The sequence below is a fragment of the Giraffa tippelskirchi genome, chromosome 7 (assembly GCF_054371585.1).
Source record: "Giraffa tippelskirchi isolate mGirTip1 chromosome 7, T2T-mGirTip1v1.2.pri, whole genome shotgun sequence".
NCBI lineage: Eukaryota > Metazoa > Chordata > Mammalia > Artiodactyla > Giraffidae > Giraffa > Giraffa tippelskirchi.
This window is the reverse complement of record NC_137281.1, coordinates 56,075,041-56,095,344: the sequence shown is the minus strand read 5'-3', so window position 1 is coordinate 56,095,344 and position 20,304 is coordinate 56,075,041. Positions and strand designations below refer to the sequence as shown.

The 20,304-nt window shown below is 43.5% G+C and overlaps 1 protein-coding gene across 4 annotated transcripts in view; it reads right to left on the bottom strand.

Annotated features, from left to right (window-relative positions):
- The window catches only part of ADAMTS18 (ADAM metallopeptidase with thrombospondin type 1 motif 18), a 151,172-nt gene that overhangs the window by 9,197 nt on the left and 121,671 nt on the right, over positions 1 to 20,304 (bottom strand). For all 4 annotated transcript variants that reach the window (XM_081505760.1, XM_081505763.1, XM_081505764.1 and 1 more), the window contains 5 exons: positions 12,619 to 12,760; positions 10,006 to 10,132; positions 6,514 to 6,718; positions 4,871 to 5,056; positions 281 to 493 (listed from right to left, as the gene is read on the bottom strand). In XM_081505760.1, the coding sequence (XP_081361886.1) occupies positions 281 to 493; positions 4,871 to 5,056; positions 6,514 to 6,718; positions 10,006 to 10,132; positions 12,619 to 12,760 (873 nt within the window). The remainder of the gene's footprint in view (positions 1 to 280; positions 494 to 4,870; positions 5,057 to 6,513; positions 6,719 to 10,005; positions 10,133 to 12,618; positions 12,761 to 20,304) is intronic.

Sequence of the window (20,304 nt, the reverse complement as noted above, 5' to 3'; positions counted from 1 at the left end):
AGAAGACTCTAGTGGTGGTTTTAATAACAGCAACAACTGTGAACATTAGCAGTACCTTGGGACTAACTGCTTTGTATTACTTATTCATTGAAGAAAAAAAAAAAAGAAAAAACCTAACTCTGCACAATATTATCATTTCAATTTTGTAGATGTGAAAATGGAGGCTCATCGATGCTGGAGCCTGCCCAGGAACTCAGGTCGTTTGGACAGGTCCCTAACAGCAGCAGTTGTAAATGGAATCTCACTTAACTTTAACCCCCCTCAATCTCTGCAGGCTCACCTGTTGCCATGGCGATGAATACCACCCAGCTGCCAGACTGTACACTGGATGGGCTGGACATGCCCCCCGGTTGCAGGCTTCCTCCAAGTCCAGGTTTGGTTTTTTAATATTGCGGCACCTTCGCTCGGGGAAAGTTATCAGCTTGCCTTGGAAAGCCTTCTCACTGCATTTCATCTCCCTCTTCCTCACTCCCAGACCACAGCTCACGGAACACTGCGGGCCAAGAAAGGAGGCGTCAGGGCGCAGGCTCCACCCTCCACATGTAATCAGAGGGATGGGACTAGGGCAGGTCAGCCACAGCCCACCAGGCTCCTGAAGGCAGGGCCTCAAGCCCGGCATGCTACAGAAGCCAGAGGATTGGAGTCACTTTCCCAAAGTCAAAGCACGGCTCAGCACCCCAAAATAAAGGCAGACCCTGCCATGACACAGCACACAAGATGAGTCAGACAGAGCCCGAGAGAAAGACGAGACCAGCAGACGATGAGGTCAGGGTCACTGTGAAGTGGTCGGATGTCCAGGGCAGGAGGCAGGGCACGCAGACTGGGGTTACGGGCAGTTCAGGGGAAGAACCACAGATAACAAGAAACCATCCTTCATCTTTACCTGCCTCTCTCTTCAGCTGAGTGTTATGGCAGGAAAAACAAAAAGAGGATGGAGGCTGGTGAAATAGGTCTGAGAAAGCCTGTTTTGTTTTGTTTTGTATGTGACTAAATGCTATTTTATTTTAATATTTCCTTACTTCCACTACTTACTATACAAATTTTCTTTTTCAAAACCTTTTAATTTTGTATTGGGGTACAGCTGATAAACAATGTTGTGATAGTTTCCGGTGAACAGCAAAGGAACTCAGCCATATAAATACATGTATCCATACGTATACATGTATCCCAAAGCCCCCTCCCATCCAGGCTGCCACATAACACTGAGCGGTTCCCTGTCCTTTCGGGCATCCATTCTCAATACAGCGGTGTGTACAGGTCAGTCCCAAACCCCTGAACTATCACTTCTCCCTAGGCAACCATCAGCTGGTTCTCCAAGTCTCTGAGTCTTTCTATTTCGTAAGTTCATCTGTCTTAAGATTCCACATAGAAGGGATGTCACAGGCTATTTCTCTTCTCTGACTTACTTCACTCAGCATGACAGTCTCTAGGTTCATCCATGTGGCTGCAGATGGCATTAGAGAAAACCCCTTTTAAAGTACTTTAAACAGTATTATGAGATACTGTACAGGGCCTTGATGAAAACTGCATAAAGCAGTAAGAAATGGCATCAGCGTAACCATCATAAATCATGCAGGCTAGGGCTCAGATCAAGATGGCAGAGAGGGAGGGCATGGGGCTCCTCTTCTCTCCCGAAGACATCAAAACTAGAGTTAGGTGGAGAATGAGTCTCACAGAGCATCTAGCGAATGCTGGCAGAAGACCTCAGAGCTCTGAAAGAGTAAGAAAATCTGCACAAATCCAGGCAGGACAAAAGGAAAAGAAAACAAAACAAAAGAGGAACTGGGACAGGACCTGCACCTTGGGAGGGAGCTGTCAAAGGGGAAAGCTTTCTGTACCCCAGGAAGCCCCCCCACCGGCAGGGAGCTCAACCAGGACCCAGAGGAGTTTGGAGGAGGGCGCAGCAACCGGGGTGCACAGGGCAAAGCGGAGAGAGACCACTTGGCACTGCCAGCCTGAGACGCTCCCCTGCGGGGCTGGGCAGGTGCTGAGGCTCGGGCTCCGGAGGGCAGACCCGGGGGAGGACAGGGGTTGGCATCGTGCAGACGGGCTAAGCGGACCCCAGCCAAGGGAGGGTGGAAGAAGCGTGGGCTCACCACCTGCCTTACACCGGAGAGGCAGGCATCACTGCGGCCAGGCGCGGGAAGGGGGGTGGGCTGCCGTTCTCAGGCCGCAAAGTCCTGACGCGGGAAAGTCTGCGAGCTAGGATACTCTACCCTGCAAGGCTACCATTTCAAATGGGAGGAGATAAAGCATTTCTCAGACAAGCAAAAGCTAAAAGGATACAGCAATACTAACCCTATCATAAAGGAAATTCTGAAAGTTCTTCTCTAAACAGAAAAGCAGCAAGAAGATACAGAAAGGAGGAAATCTCAAATGGAAAGTGAATCCACCTAAATTATCCAGGATACAGACCAAAAAGAAACAACGATTTGTGAGAGGAGCGACACACACAACGAGCAACAAAAGGATACACAAGAAAATGGAAAAAAGGGACATCAAAATCATAAAATGTGGGGAAGGAGAGGAAGAAGGTGATTTTTTTTTTTTTTTGGAATGTGTTTGAGCCTATATAGCTACCTGTCTAAAGCAAGCAGATATAGGGAGGGGTTAACATACTTGAAAAACAGGGCAACCACAAATCAAAACCATAGTATAATTCACAGAAACCAAAAAGAACACAAGGATAAACTAAGAGGAAATCATTAAACCACCAGAAGAAAAGGAAAGGAACAAAGAAAGAATGGATGAAGCAGATGTGGTCCATCTATATAATGGAATACAACCCAGCCATAAAAAAGAATGAAGTCCTGCCAGTGGTGGCAACATGGATGAACACAGAGATCATCCTACTAAATGAAGTAAGTCAGACAGAAACAACCACCATACAATATCATTTATATGTGAAATCTAAAACATGGCACAAAAGAATATCTACAAAACAGAACTGACTCACAGACATAGACAACAGACTTGTGGTTGCCAAAAGGAAGGTGGCGGAGGAGGAAGAGGGATGGACTGAGAGTTTGGGGTCCGCAGATGCAACCTATTACATTTAGAATGGATAAACAAGGGCCTACTGTATACAGCACAGAAAACTAGATCCAATCTTCCGGGATAAACATAATGGAAAAGAACGTAGAAAAGAGTGTGTACGTGTTTATAACTGAGTCACTTTGCTGTACAGCAGAACTTAGCACAACATTGTAAATCAGCTATACTTCAATAAGAATAAATAAAGAAGGATAACACTGAGCTTCGTACTTGCAGCAGCTCTGTGAGGGAGCTGCAAGTGTGGGCTCCATCGTGCAGACAAGGAAAGGGAGGTTTAGCCCGAGGTCGGATCTGTAGTCGTCACTGAAGGCTGCCTGCAAGTGGGCTGCCTCTGACTCGAGCCCAAGCCTTTAGCCATTTGGTTATAACGTCTCTTAATGAAACAGAGTGAGGAGGGGAGAGACAGGTGCCCTGCTCTGCACTTACCTCCACAGAAGGGAAGGGCACTGATGGGAGAAACCCAGAGGCTGGTGGGACAGCAGCCCCCCCTCCACCAGACCCCCGCCCCCAGGCCCCACCAGTGACCTTCTTCTTCCTTGGCCACTGTCTTGCTCACTAGACTGTGGACTCCATAAGAGCAGAGACCTCGCCTTAGGGATTACTGATGCGTATTTCCAGTTTGATCTCTGCTCACGTTTCCTATGCCTAAACTCAAATAAATGAGTGTCCCAAGCTAGGAATCTAGGAGGCATCTTCAAGACTTCCCTCTCCCTGCCCAACAGATGCCTGAAGGTGCCCACCGGCCTCTTTAAGAACTCTCAGAAAAGACAAATACCAATATTAACGTATATATATGGAATCTAGAAAGATGGTACTGACCATCCTGTGTGCGGGGCAGCAAAGGAGACACAGACGTAAAGAACAGACTTCTGGACTCGGTGGGAGGAGGAGAGAGTGGGATGATTTGAGAGAACAGCACTGAAACACAAACGTTACCATATGTAAAAGAGAGAGCCAGTGCGAGTTTGATGGATGACGCAGGGCACCAAAAGCCGGTGCTGTGACAACCCGGAGGGGCAGGGTGGGCAGGGAGGCGGAAAGGGGTTTCAGGATGGAAGTGACACATGTAACCGATGGCAAAGTCATACCAATGTATGGAGAAAACCATCACAATACTGTAATTATCCTCCGAAGACAGGAGGAAAGGAAGGACTCTCCAGGACCCTGTTTTCCTCCATCCCTAAAACATTTCCTCTTTTGTTTGCATCCCTGCAATATCCATGCGGGCGCCTTTCCCGGCTCTGGGCTTGGGATCCCCTCTCTCTGAAATGAAACCCTGATTGTTCCACTGCTTTATTTAAATTGTTAATTAGCTCCCCCAACGTTAACAGGATATATTTCTAGTCTGCCACCCCACACGCTCACAGTCTGTACTTGATGAAGCTTCCAGCTTCTACCCATCCCCATTCATTCCTACTGTGTCATACTCTCCCAGCTCTGCCCATAGAGGGTGCACCCTCTGTCTGAACAGCCCCGACCCCATCTTTGCCTGATTCCTGCTCATCCCTCAGGCTCACTCTCCCTGGAAAATCTCTTCTGCCAAGGTTAAGCTCTCCTAGGCAATCACAGACCCCGTCACAGCACTCCGCTCGCCTTTACCTGTATTTTTATTTGCACGCTTTCTGCAGTTTGGTACCTCCACCATCCAGGTATTGCCTCATCACTGAGATGGGTGTTTTATAATTGGTATTTCATGGAGAAATCATGGGGAAGGATGAATAATAAGTAGCTACCTGGTATATGTGTGCAAGCCTCTGGATGCTGGTGGATGATCTGAGCATTTCAGAAACCCCCGGAAGTGCATCTGAACTCCTACCTCACTCCACGGAGAGATGACCCACTGGAGCCGGCTGTTCTTGGGACACCGTCCAAGCACACAGCCCTCCTGTGAGTCGGGTCTCGGGGTGCTGGTGCACACGCTCTCGGGCACGTCCTCTTCTGTGGCAGAGCTTCTACACAGGACTTCACGCTTCCTCACTCCTCGCCCACAGGTTTTAGAACACTTGAGATTAAAAACAAAAGAAGTCATGTAGATGCCAGTCTCCAATGGCTGTGTTGCAGGTGAATACTTGGAAAAGCATTAATGAAGGGTTTACAAAGCTATTTTTAAGCACCAGGACCAAATGCCCAATAAAATTCCTTGTAGTCAGCCCGAGAAATATTTCTTCATCCAGAGACTCTGAGGACAGATTAGCATCTCCTTGAACAATCTGAACATCCCAGGGCTGCTGTGTTGTCCCAGATCTGAAGACAGGTTTTAGTCTTTATGGAGAAGAGAGTGTCTCTGTGCATAGCACACATGATAACAACCTGGAAAATGGTCCAAGGCCTATTTGTTGTTGTAACTGTGTCTCTCTCTGGCACAAAGCAGAGTCAATCTGGGCATTTGGCTAAAGAGGATTTTCAGTGATTCAGACAAGGAGGATAATAGAAGTATAATATGTCCAGCAGCAATGGCCACAGACTATGACACTCATAAACATGGGTTGGGGGTGTCCAACTATTGCCCTACTGTCTGTCTTTATCTGTCTTGTCCTCTGCTATCTCTAGGCTGGGCACTGTGCTAACTCCCAGGGAAAATTAAGTCAACGCTCATCAAATATTTGGGAATAACTTTGCATGGCCGGCTAATACTCTTCTATTCCTACCATCTTGACCTATATAAGACCTGTGAAATAAGGAAGCCAGCAAATTATTCCCTGGTTTTCAGATTTGTGGTTCAAAAATCTTCTAAGTGATCTCAACAGCTTTTGAACCACAACTCTGAAAGCCACGACAGAAATTATCTCATGGGTGGATAGAGGGTCATGTGATACAGGCTCCGGTATATATTCATGTGTATCATCATGCAGAAGGCATTAAAAGAATGTTCTCTGTTGTGGTTGGCTAAGTCTGATAATATCAGCATCCTGTCTCCATCTCCCTTACAAATATGAAGGATAAGACTTCCCAGTGGTCCTCTTGCTATTATCCCATTTTAAAAGGGAGGCGCCTGAGAGTCACGTGATGAGTCAGCCACCTGTCAAGTTGCGGAGATGAGCAAATATGTCTGACGTCAGACCATGGCTCTGCACTACGGAATGTCACTCATTTAGGGTCCTAACACCTAGGTGGTTAATTCTTATTCAATAGAATTCTTATTTATATTTGTGACTTTCATTTTTCAGAATGGTAAAATTTTTCATCTGCTTCTGAAATGGTTTCCAGAGCCATGATCTCTAATTGCAGGTGGGTCCTTTACCACTAGCGCCACCTATCCAGCTGCATAACTGTCACCAAAAAGGCTAAAAATCACAAAAAATGCTAATCAAAATGTCCATTCACACTGACTGGGTGTGATTCCCATGAAGGTGTAAACAGCTGAGATCCTCTGAGGGGAAGCAGAGACATCACCTGTATTTTCGTCTCCTTCCTTTTCCCTGGGGAATGGGACTCACAACTCCAGTAATTCCTGCTTACCTGAGACCAGGGCCCAGGGCTCCATTCCGGAGGGCAGGCATGGCTGTTGCAGGCTTGAACCTGAGTGGGCGTGCTCACCGGGCAGAGAGAGTGCAGGACCGCCTCCTCCTTCTGGAAGGGCTTCTTCTGGATGCACTGCACCTTCCGGCTCTGCTGGCCTCCCGCGCACGACCTGCTGCAGGCGCTCCACTCGCCCGGCTTCCAGCTTTCAGGAAGAGACGGGATTACTTCCGGGCAAGCTAAGACTCTGGATCATCGATGCCAAAGCAGTTACTGTGAAAGATTAGCCACCTGATGGAAGCCTTTGATCCACTGCAGAACCAACAACCAATAACCGATTCTTCATCTATAGATTTGCAAGCCTATAAGAACATGGTCTGTTGGCAGGGAATCACAGTCTATTACCCCATAGTTCTGGGGAAAAATACATTCCTGCCATCTACAGGCAAAGAAATGTGTGCTGTTTGGAACTCTGAGTGATTCAATCTAATTTACTGGGATCTTAAACCCTATACCAGAGACTCTCCCAGGCATTAGGGTTGGAAAAAATTAATGAAGCAAGGCTCTTCCCAGGAAGTCGCCTTTGGAAGCGGTGGCTGCGTGAACACATAAAGGCAATACTTTCTGATCATTTCTATGATAGAAGTTAACACAAAGTATAATAATGAGACTATCGACACAAGATCAATGAAGAAGGGAGAGGCGGTGTGTGCGCACGTGTGCGCTCACACATGCAAAGGAGAGACATATTGAGAGAGGGTCTCACGAAGAAGATTTCTAAGTAGGTGGTTCCCCCAACCTCTTTTCCTGGTTAGCCTTAAACTCTACAGTTGGCTTGGAGGTATAACCTCAAGTTCCTTATTTCAAGATTTCGAGCTCACTTTTTTCACAGCTGTTGTATCTGAGACTTGTTGTACACTGAAGAGTGATCATCTGAAACTGTGAATCCTTTTCAGCACCCACCTGTGATCAACTGAAATTGTCTGATATGAAGGCCTAGCATTAAAAAGATCCACCAGATAAGATGGTGACACATTTCAAAGCAGCAGAGTCCAAAAACTGTTCACAAATGTTCTAAGTATTATCTGAAGACATAAAACATCACGAAGACCAAATATGTTTTTGTTATGCCTCTGCATTACTGCATTTGCCTATTCCTGCAATTTTTGTTCTAGCTCCCCCAACCCCACGCCCGAGTTGTGAGGTTAAACACCTTTCAGTTGGTCCAGAGAACTTTCCACACAAGTTCTAGGATTACAAGTATTCTAAAACATTGCATAATCCACGTTATCTAATTTAGTGAAAGAAAGGTGATAGCAAATGATTCCTTATATTTGTACAACATTTTATCTTCCAGTAAGAGGCAAAGAAAAGATATCTATTATCATGAGATTATTGGTTTTAACATTTGCCTATACGGGTGGCATTTTTGTCTGCCAAATTCAAGTTTCTTTCCTTATGTGGCAAATATGATGAATTTGGAAAAGTACTAGAAAGAACATAACACACTTTTTTTGTGACACGCTTGGTTCTCCACACGCGGGCCCCAGGCTCACTCTCCATTCCAGGATCTTAGTTTCCCCAACCAGGGATCAAACTGGGATGCCTCCTGCCGTGGAAGCATGGAGTCCTAACTACTGGACACAGGGCAGTCCCCTGACTGCTTCTTTCATGTGTGTCGTTCTTACAGCACATATCTCATGGCATCTCAGTTATTTGTTTACACATCCACCTCTTCCATTAGGTGGTGGATTCACTGATGGCAGCAACTACTAATTACTCTGCTCCGTCTTCCAGTCCTGAACTGAGAACCTGGCATGCTCTCAGGGCATATCACATGGTTGTTACAGGGAAAATAATGGGCTTAGATTAGGTGAACACCTCTTTCCTTTCAATTCTAACGGTCTAAGGTCTGACATCTGGTATATCCCTGCTGAAGAACAGTCCCTAAAAGAGCCCATTACTCAACAGGAAATACTGTGATAAGTAAGAGGTGGCAAAAAGGGAAACAGTGAAAGATCCTGTCCATTTCACCACTCCAGCTCTGTAGTCATTGCAGGGGAAGCTCTGCTTTCAAATAGCCAGAGAACTTTGTCACTGCACAGAATATTGTTTCTATTAATACATAGGGTCATCAGGAAAGTCCTAGGAGTTAAGCATGACAAACGCTCTCTCCCTCTTCATGGATGTACATACGAACGGGGTCCCTGTCTTTACTTGGGCTTCCCCTGATGGCTCAGCTGGTAAAGAATCCGCCTGCAATGTGGGAGACCTGGGTTCAATCCCTGGGTTGGGAAGATCCCCTGGAGAAGGCAAAGGCTACCCACTCCAGTATTCTGGCCTGGAGAATTCCATGGACTGTACAGTCCATGGGGTTGGTCAACAATGGTGGAAAGGAGGTGTTAAATAAGAAGACAGTAGATTGCCATTCAAGTGTTTTGACAACCCCTACATGTACGTAAACATACACAAACCCATCTAAAGGACAGATTATTCCACAAGGATCGATAATTCTGGTTATTAGAGCCACTGGATGTGTTTAGAGCCAGACATTTCTTGGCAAAAGAGATAAATCCACAGAAGCCCCTCAAATTTCTTTCTCCTTTTTGTGTTCAGGATACAGCTGGTTCCAAATTCTAAGAGAAAACCCGAGTTGGAAGCTGGGCATAGGGGATCAGTGGGCGGCTGAAGCCCCAAATGATTATGACATACACTCTTTACAAGGAAAAATAGATTGCACGATACAATTGCATCACCACAAAGCAAACACTGCTTATTAAGATGATCAGAAAGATCAGTGAGTGCAGCACTTTAGAAGAAACTCTGTCAACTCTATATAAATATATTTGGCAGAAGATAAATCAAACCAGAAGAGACTCCATTTGGCTTGGGAACATTACTTAAAATTAGTGTTCAAACAGTAGCGTGGCTAAAATCAATCCCATCACAAACCCCCTGAGCCCCCCACAGAGTTTGCTCATCAAAAACGGGGTTACCGCTTGGTCTCCAGCCCTTTCTTTTGACTTTGTGTCTTGCTACTGTGTAATTTGCATGTGAGGTTTCAGGGTTGCACAGTAATATGATTTTTAAATTCTTGGACGACTCTATAAAAGTTGAGTACACAACCACAGGGAAATTTAGCTAATATAGGTTTCTGTGTTATTTAAATATCTGTTTGACTTAGTTCAGAGAAGAGGGGTCTCTAAAGGTTAAAAAAAGATGCCTTTATGCGTTTTTTTTTTTTTTACCCCAGGATTACATTGGCATAGCCAGGGTCTGAGTGTCTAAAGTAAACTTGTGTTTTTCAAGTTACATATTTGAATGCCAACTATCGTCTCTTTCTTCTATTGACTTTTTAGGGAGTGAGGGTTATTCTTTCTACCTTTGAATCACTTTTGATCAGAGACATTGACAGTGGCTTCAATCATCTCATATCAACAATAAAGCACACAAGTACAAGTGCAAGCAGACAGACATTCCCAGATGACTTACTAGGCAGGGCAGGAGAAGGCATTGCACACTTTGGGTTCAGTTGCTGGCCTGGCTCTTGCATTGCAGAATGAGGAATTGACTTGAGTGTTTTGATCTCGTAAGCAAACGGCCTTGACACTTATGTAACCTAATAAGACATCAAAAGTTACCAAGTGAAAACTACAGATAACCAATGCCATTTAGTTTCCAAGTTTAACTTCCTGGGTACCAGGGTTCTGATATTTTACTGAAGACAGAATCCAAATATTGTGTGAAAACACTGTATTTGAAAACATCTACAACACATGTAAATCCCACTCCTATCTCCACCTCCCCTGAGCTAACTGCTTATATAGTTTAATATTTTTAACACACAGCTTCTTAGTTTTCAAGACCACCATGGATTCTAGAACCATACAGTGATAAAAACGACTTTTTGAAAACAGGGCAGCTGTAAAGGGAAATGTCTCAAAAGCTTTAATTTACATTGCATGTATCTAATGAAAAATCTTCTTCAAAGAACAATCACGGGTGAATTATGTGTGGAAACTCTAAGATTCTGCGTTTTCATGAAGCAACTTCTACTTCCATAAGAGTGTGGTGCATATATAAATGGAAACTTGCATTCACTGACTATGTATTCATACCTGTTCATCATGACTCTGTTTTTTGTTTTCTGTCTGTCCACCATACTGCCTGGCTTTCAATGTTCATTTTAGGACCTCTCATCAGAGGTGTACAGTTTTCTGTGAGTAACTGTATTTGACAGCTCCCCATATATGAAGCCTGCATCCTCTTTTAATTGTTTTTATTCACATGGACTTTTCCTTAAAATGGAATCTGAGCAACAGTGAAAAGTCACTCCTGCTAGAATGATTAGGTTGAAGTGGGTTTATGTTCAGGAAAAGGAAAAGGAAAGTGAAGTCGCTCGGTCGTGTCCAGCTCTTTGCGACCCCATGGACTGTAACCTACCAGGCTCCTCTGTCCATGGGATTTTCCAGGCAAGAGCACTGGAGTGGGTTGCCATTTCCTTCTCCATTATGTTCAGGAGGAACTGATCAAAACATCGGGACTCTCTACATTTAAGAGTTTGCTTCTGGAGATGTATTCATTTGGACTCCTCTTATGCCTCAGACACACCATGGTCTGTGAGTCACATGAAGGGGTTGCTAATTCAAGGCAAGGGAGAATCCCACAATGCACTTGTCCAACCTCATCCCTTTGGTTGCATTTATTCCCTGTAAGTAGAAAATGGACTCTCTCTCCTTTCCAAGAAAGTCTGCATTCCCTGGATGCCAAAAAATTACTGAAAATGATCTTACAGACCATTCAACGTATGAACAACTGATTACACTCAAACACTACATGAAAAAGAGCATAAAGATATGGCTATAGCGTGGTTTCTGTTCCTTAAAAAAAAAGATCAAATGATATGTGTGGCATGTGTCCGAGTATGTAGAATACATGCATTTTTTATGTTTGCTTGGGAAAAAGAAGACAATGATATAGACCAAAGTATTAATGTTGGCTACTGGTGATTAAAGGATTATGGGAGATTATTTTCTTCTTTATAGCATACTGCTTTTAAGATGTGTATTAATAAAAACATATTCCTATTTATTAATAATTAAAGTATTAATCATTTAAATATACTATTTATATAATATGCATACAAAATGTATAATATTTATAAATAATATATTAAATATATTTAAATTACTCTATTTTTTTAAAAAAGAAGTATTCCTCCTATTTTGTTAGCTAGCATGGGCAGCCAAAGAACAGGCCTCAGAGACGTAAGAATTTCTTTGTTTTCTCTATTTCTGCTCCATCTCTGGTCCCAAGATGCCTCGTTTTGCCCAGTGGAAAGAGCACAGTAGGAAGCCCTGCTGTCCCCAGGCACTCTGAGCACGAGGAAGTGAGACCAACCTTCCTGCTTTGGTTTCCTGTCATGGACTTATTTATGGACTTTCAGCCTTCTTTCCAAAGGGGCAAGTGTGACAAAGACTGACTTACCAACAAATATGTGATATTCTTAGGTCTAAATAAAGTGCCTCCCTTCTACTCACTGAAAGGATGGCTGTGACTCTTCCTTCCTTCCAAGGGTTACTTCTCAGATTGAATCCACTTGCCTGCAGAGATTTTGTTGCCATCACCCCTGGGGGGATAGACTGCACGCCTCCATGTGTTAGCTCGCTGCCTTAAGCCTGCCTGGTGTGTGTTGTCACTGTCTAGCACCTACCTTCTCCAACTCCCCCTGGAAAGTTGACAACAACAGAAAAGCCAGGACAGAAAGAAAGAAAGCTGTCGGCTGATGTATCAACCTGTCAATCCTCATACTTATAATAAAGGGACACATGTTTTATATTGTTCCCCCCTGGAAGTTTTGGATGCATCACTTTCGAGTCCTGGTTGTAGTTGACTTGAGATTTGCTTGAGTTGGTTCCTTTCTATTAATTCATAGGAAAATCCCCAAAGAGTACAAACAATATTTGCTTTCTTTTCCTCTCAATAGTGACAGTTCTCATAAAGATAGTTCTTTTGTTGCTTATTTCAACCAGACAATTGAAAGAGGTCTGGAGTTGGAGAACCTGTTTTAAGAGGAGACATGGAAGACAGAATTGGGAAACCTACCTCCCCCACAGGAGACGGAGCAATCTGTCTGCACTGTGCTCCAGGCATGGCTGTGTCTTTTTGAGGCTGGCAGAGTTCCATTCGTGACCTTGGGAAGTGCATACTTCCAAGCTATTCCTGGGTTTTTGCCTTGCATGAGAATCTGGACAGTATAAGATACAAATCAGAGATCAAGATGCAGGTCAGACCCTGGAATTCCAGAAACCTCACTGAACATTTTAAAGATATTTCTATGACATTTTGGAATCAAGATTGCTGGGAGAAATATCAATAACCTCAGATATGCAGATGACACCACCCTTATGGCAGAAAGCGAAGAAGAACTAAAGAGCCTCTTGATGAAAGTGAAAGAGGAGAGTGAAAAAGTTGGCTTAAAACTCAACGTTCAGAAAACCAAGATCATGACATCTGGTCCCATCACTTCATGGCAAATAGATGGGGAAACAATGGACACAGTGACAGACTTTATTTTCTTGGGCTCCAAAATCACTGCAGGTGGTGACTGCAGCCATGAAATTAAAAGATGCTTGCTCCTTAGAAGAAAAGCTATGATCAATCTAGACAGCATATTAAAAAGCAGAGACATTCCTTTGCCAACAAAGGTCCATCTAGTCAAAGCAATGGTTTTTCCAGTAGTCATGTATGGATGTGAGAGTTGGACCATAAAGAAAGCTGAATGCCAAATAATTGATGGTTTTGAACTGTGGTGTTGGAGAAGACTCTTGAGAGCCTCTTGGACTGTAAGGAGATCCAACCAGTCCATCCTAAAGGAAATCAGTCCTGAATGTTCATTGGAAGAACTGATGCTGAAGCTAAAACTCCAATACTTTGGCCACCTAATGCAAAGAACTGACTCATTGGAAAAGACCCTGATGCTGGGAAAGATTGAAAGTGGGAAGAGAAGGGGACAACAGAGGATGAGATGGTTGGATGGCATCACCGACTCGATGGACATGAGTTTGAGTAAGCTCTGGGAGTTGGTGATGGACAGGGAGGCCTGGCGTGCTGCAGTCCATGGGGTCACAGAGTTGGACACAACTGAGCGACTGAACTGAATGACATTTTGATCTTGGGGCTGGTTCATGTCATTGTTCCCAAGTACGTTTTACGTTGATTGGAAGTCTGCCCATGACACTTTAAAATGTGTAGCTCCAGATAGTCAAAGCTGTGATGTGGAAAGCTAGTAGGGGAACAATACCTTTGCTATAAGCCCATGACCCTCAATTCTGGGTAAACCCAATTAAGAAAGCAAGAAAATAGATCTTTACATTATGTTGAAGGGAGGTCATACTATGAAGTTTTAACCTTCACATTAAACTTGAAAGCCTAGCATTGTTCTAACACACACTGGTGTCCCACAAATAATGAAAGTGTTATTCGTTCAGTCACATCTGACTCTTTGCGACCCCATGCACTGCAAGCCCACCAGACTCCTTTGTCCATGGGGTTTTCCAGGCAAGAATACTAGAGTAGGTAACCAACCCTTTCTCCAGGGTATCTTCCCAGCCCAGGGGTCAAACCCAGGTTTCCTGCATTGCAGGTAGATTCTTTATCATCTGAGCCACCAGGGGTTGAAGCTCAATCTACATATGTAAGTTTTTATGATTTATTCTGGCCCACAACTTATAACCCATCTCCAGGATGCCAGCAGGTATTAGGTATAAAAAGCACACATAAAACCTTGAATAAACACCCCACTTAGAATCACCTATCATTAACTCCAGAATCCAGGCAGATTTCCAACAGGACTTCCAAAGAGTATATGTCTGTTAACTGTACTAGGATGAGCAGAGAAGACAAAAAGAAACATGATCAGAAGTAAGGGCTGGTACGGGAATGGATTTGACCTCAGAGGGGCAAGGACCTGGGATAAATCTGACCCTAACAGGTGTGGCTACTAAAAGAGCCATCATTTACAGGTACTTTGAGGATGTCAGACACTCTGTCGGACTTTTGCGCTGCATTATCTCAAAAGAGTCCTCTAACAACTCTAGAATGCAGCTAATTTGTCACTGAAAAAAAAAACAAAAACCTGAGAAGAAGTTGTGCAAGATCACACAGGTGACTGGTAAATGAGCTTAAAATAGAACTTAGACACTCCAACAAAATGTGCCTGAAGACTGCAAGTTATCACCTTGTTTTGTATTTATTTTTCATTGAAGTACAGTTGAGCTACAATGTTGTATTAGTTTCAGATGTACAGGAAAATGATTTAGCCATACACACACAACAGACAAACACACATATATATGTATAACTCTCTCTCTCTCTCTCTCTCTCTATATATATATATATATATATATATATATATATATATTCTTTTTCAGATTCTTTTCCATTATAGGTTATTATAAGATACTGAACACAGTTTCCTGTGCCATAAGTAGGTCCTTGTTGTTTATCTATTTTATACATAGTAGTGTGTATCTATTAATCCCAAACTCCCAACTTTTCCCTCCCCCCTTTCCCCTTTGGCAACCATAAATTTGTTCTCTGTGTCTGGAGATCACTTTCTTTTTGGTGTGGGCAAACACATTATTGGCCTCCTTTGCTGATCCGCTCTTTTCCTAACTATGTCTCTTTTTTTCCTTCAAACTCAAAGCATGGGTAAAAATAGCTGTCTCTCTCCTATCCCATGAGTCTTGCGGAAAATCTGTTACCACCAGAGCTGGGCATTCATGCCCCCGAAGCAAAGCAGATTTCCAGTTAAAAATAGGAACCCCTGGCTCTATCTCTGTCTGCTGGGATCCCACCTCAATTAAAGCTGGGTGGGTGGCGGCGGTTCAAGGACCTCCACTGTGCCAGACCACTCCTTGGGCTGCTGCTACAAAACGGCTTCCACTTTACTATCAGCTTAAATGTCTCCAGAAGTATCATGGCTTACTCTGAAGATTCCATGGTGTAGTCATCCTTTGTCAGCCAACAAAACAAAATCTTGGTGCCTCCCAGAAAAAACCAAACTGTTAATAGATGGGTCTTTGTTTCCCTCACCCCCATCCAAAGCAGAAACCAAACAAAACACAGCAGGTAGTACCATTAAAATTGACAAATGCCAAATTCTTATTAGTCACCAATGAAAACCTTATCAAAATCAAGGTCTTAGGAGTCTTAGTTCTAGTCTTTGCTTTTTTAAATTTTCACAGCTAAGTCATACAAACTGTTCTTGGAATCATGTGTTCAATTATAACATTTCATATATTTTGAATAAATGAGATTTTTGCAGTGTTTCTGTAATGTCTTCATGTGATGTATATACACAGACACTTCAGACCTTTATTCACAATTAAGTGAGAATTTTGGGAGGAGTTTTACATTAGAAGGTAATACTGATGCTCATTGGTATTTCAACTCAATTTCTCCTCCAGTGAAAGAGTTATCTCAAATGTAAAACCTACGGTTTTGTTTTTTCAACTTTTTATCTTGGAATATAGGTGATGAATAATGTTGTGTTAGTTTCAGATATACAGAAAAGTGGTTCAGTTATACATATACATGTACCTATTCTTTTTCAAATTTTTTCCCATTTAGGTTGTCAAATGTAACTCCTGTGGTTGCTAGTTTCTTTGTGAAATAGTAATGCTGAGATTTAGTGGGAGAAAACAATGCAGCATATCACCAGTGCACACGTGGCAGTGATACAGGTAAACTGCGCGTCACAGCAAGCAAGGTGCACGAGGCAGGGTCACATTGCAATACAGTGGAGGTGCGTCACACACGCATGGAAGACAGACAATCCAAGTCCAGGTGCTCTAGATAAAGAAATCTGCTCACTTATCTCCACTTTCTAGGACCACTCATTCCCCCTGCATTCAAACTGGATCCTGGTTTCCACTCCCATAGGGGAAAGGGGTCCCTAATAGAAATGCAAAGAAAATGAAAAATAACAAATGTATCACTATTACAGTTTTACAGCCAATGGCCTATAGGACATACAGTTTATATTTTGTTGGTTGGACATATTAATGCATTCATTGAATGCACAAATAAATATGACTCTCAACTTAAAAAAAAAAAAAAATCAGGGACTTCCCTGGTGGTTCAGTGGTTAAAAATCTGCCTTGCAATACAAGGAACACAGGTTTGATTCCTGGTTGGGGAACTGAAATCCCACATGCCTTGGAGCAACTAAGTCCTCACGCCACAACTACTAAGGGCCACACCTCACAACTAGAGTCCGTGTGCTGCACGAAGATCCCGTGTGCCACAACCAAGACCTGAGGAAGCCAACTGACTAAACAAATATTAAAAAAAAACCCGAATCCAGTGGCTCACAGCATCATTATAATGTCTGTGTATCGGGAAGGTCGGGCTTCCCAGGCGTAGTGGTAAAGAATCTGCCTGCCAAGCAGGAGACTCGGATTTGATCGCTCATTCAGGAAGATCGTCCCCTAGAGAAGGAAACATGGACAGAAGAGCCTGGTGGGCTACAGTCCACAGGGGCACAAAAAGTCAGACACGACTGAGCGACTAAACAACAACAATCTGGAAGGTCACAGAAGAGTTGTGTGTGTAATCACGTAGGCTAAAAGACAATATTGTATAAACCAGCAGAAAGTTGACTGTAGAATTTATTTTAACATCAACTCATAAAGGCTTCTTAAGGCAAGTAATTATTTAAACAAATAAATGCCAAGATCAAATACATAAAAGATGCGTATTTGCCAATCACATTATCTGCTTCTCAATGATAATTAAAGCTGTCTCTGCCCTTTTCTTTATCCTGTGTAAGGAACAAAGTAACCAAGAATGAAATACACAGCGGTCATCTTATCTTTTACTGTCTGATGCCTGTACTAGCCAATCCTTTAGAAACGGACTGTCTGTCTGGCTGAAACAATCTCTGTGAGTCTGTCCTTCACCCTGTTCTAAAAAGAGGCTAGACTTTGTTTTTAAAAAGTCAATTCCACCCTTAGGAATGGCTATATAATGTGTGTGTGTGTGTGTGTGTCTCGGGGGCGGGGGGTGTGTGCCCAGGGCAAAATGGAAATGAAAGGCCCCTTGTTTAAAAAAGTGATTAAGGATTTCAAGTTGGTGACAACAGAACATTAAACCAATCACAGGGCACTTCTGAGCCCAGAGTCCCCAGTGACTCTGCGGGGTCCACATCTATGAAGCCAACCTTAAGGCTGAGGTTTTCTCACCTGCATCAGTTTAAGACACAATTAAAAAGGTTCCAAATTCTAAATGGCCCCATGGTCTAACGCCGACTTTGACCACTCTTCTCAGATGGAGAATGAATTTGGCAGGTCTGTCTACACCCGAGTGACTACAGCTATCACCTTGACCGCAGACAGCCTGTCCCACCCGAAGCTCGGAGGCAAGAAGACCTCGGGACGACATGCGATAACCACACAGCCAAGATTCTAAGCGCCTCTGAAACAACACATCATCTGGAAATGCTCATCCCCGTCACTGACATCTATTTTAAAGTATTTTCAGCAATCCTGTCAAGCGCCGTCAGTAACTTTTTTCAGCACTAGTGGAGAACACGGAGCTCCCCCAGGTCCTGCAGATGCCACTCCCTAACACTGCCCCTCCCTGCACCGGCTGCATCACAGCACAACATCACAATGAGCCCCGCGTGGCCCAGAGAACCGTATGGCCCGGCTGTGAAGTGCACACATTCGGAAAGATCACCGGCGATTCAGTCTACTTAACTGGACACAGGCCAGAGAACTTTCCAGCCAACTGGCATTGAGTCTCTTAATTTACAGCTGGCAAGCAACCTCCTTAAATGCTTCCAGGTCCACAGTAGAACTGTTTAATATCTACCTTGAACACATGAACCACCTGACTTCAGACACAGCACTCAGCAGCTCTGACCACAGGGTGCGGAGTGATAAAATTTACAGCTTAAGCTGGAAAACCATAGATGGGGCTGGACTCGACCAGTTCCCCTCTGAAGGAGGGCATGTGAGTTCTGCTTGGGGTGCACATGGGTTAAAATAAAGGATGCACTGAGTAATCCTGGGTAAATAGCTTGCTTTCACTCCCACTTTTATTTTTTAATCTGCAAACTATAAAATGCCTTCAACCAGCTTCATCTTTGTTTCATTATTGAAGGCCTATGTTTTTCTTTTAAAGAAGTTGTCCTAATTCTTCTATGAAATTAAAAGATGCCTGCTCCTTGGAAGAAAAGCTGTGACCAACCTAGACAGCATATTAAGAGACATTACTTTGCCAACAAAGGTCCGTCTAGTCAAAGCTATGGTTTTTCCAGCAGTCATGTATGGATGTGACAGCTGGACCATAAAGAAGGCTGAGAACTAAAGCACTGATGCTTTCAAACCATGGTGCTGGAGAAGACTCTTGAGAGTCCCTTGGACAGCAAGGAGATCAAACCAGTCAATTCTAAAGGAAATCAACACTGAATATTCATTGGAAGGACTGATGCTGAAGCTGAAGCTCCGTTACTTTGGCGACCTGATGGAAAGAGCTGACTCAATGGAAAAGACCCTGATGCTGGGAAATATTGAAGGTAGAAGGATAAGGGGCCGACAGAGGATGAGATGGTTGGATGGCCTCACCGATTCAATGGACACGAACGGGAGCAAACTCCAGGGACAGTGAAACTCCTGGTGTGCTACAGTCCATAGGGTTGCAAAGAGTTGGACATGACTTAGTGACTGAACAACAAACCCTCCCACGGAAACTAAAGAGTTATGGTTAGGTTCTAAAGACAAGCTTTTTAAATAAAAAGCTAAATAGTGCAGGCTTGGAAGCTTATTTCTCATCTTCAATAATGTAATAATGTACCTGATAGCTTTAAAAAATAATAATAGCCATACTTATGGTGTTTATGCCAGGCAAAGCATTGTACAGCATTATCTCTTTTACAGTTAATAATAACACCATGAGGAAGGCACAGTGTTATTAATACCCTAGTCCTGCAAATGAACGCAGCTAGTAAGTAGCAACACAGGGAACTCAAGTTTCTGACACTGCACGACTTGCAAACTTGACCTCTTAACTCTCAGGACACTGCACCTCCAGCTCTGAAATGTCATGTCTAGGACTCTAATTTAAAATTCTCAAGACTGGAGGAACACTGAAAAGATATTGTCACTGGGATCCAATAACATGCTTTACCATTTACATTGTGCTATTGGGTTCCAATCTGAAAATGTCCTTTCTTGAACATGCTAATAGCTGATTTAAGGATTTATGATTTTTAATCTCCTCAATCCATTTCCCCCTTCATTTACAGAAATGTTTGTTTTAAATACTGTTTTAACGGCTGAAATTCAACCCACTTTACAGATTGACCCCTTCCGATAAAGGATGGATTTCGCAGTACGTTACATGTTGACTAAGTCAGAGAAGGAATCATTTTTGCGGTGCGAGTTCATGATTCTGTATGATCCTGTGATTTTCTGGGAAGCCTCATGATGTGAAAAATCAGCCAGTTGTCCCTGGCTTCTTGTTTGCTTCAAAGCCTGAAGAACACGACCAGGTATCATCTCTGGGATTAGGTGCGAGTGAGTCGGATTTGACAGGACACAGCACCACGAAGATCCCGACCGGGGCCTTGGAAGTCCATCTATGAGGCACCTTCAAAGGTGTGTGCTGACACATTGAACCTCGGCTACAATTCTAATTCAACTCATCCACATTCCTAGGAGTTTAGGGGAGAGAAAGAGCGCGCTCCGACCTGTCACAGAAGTATTTGCTGTGAATTAACTGGAG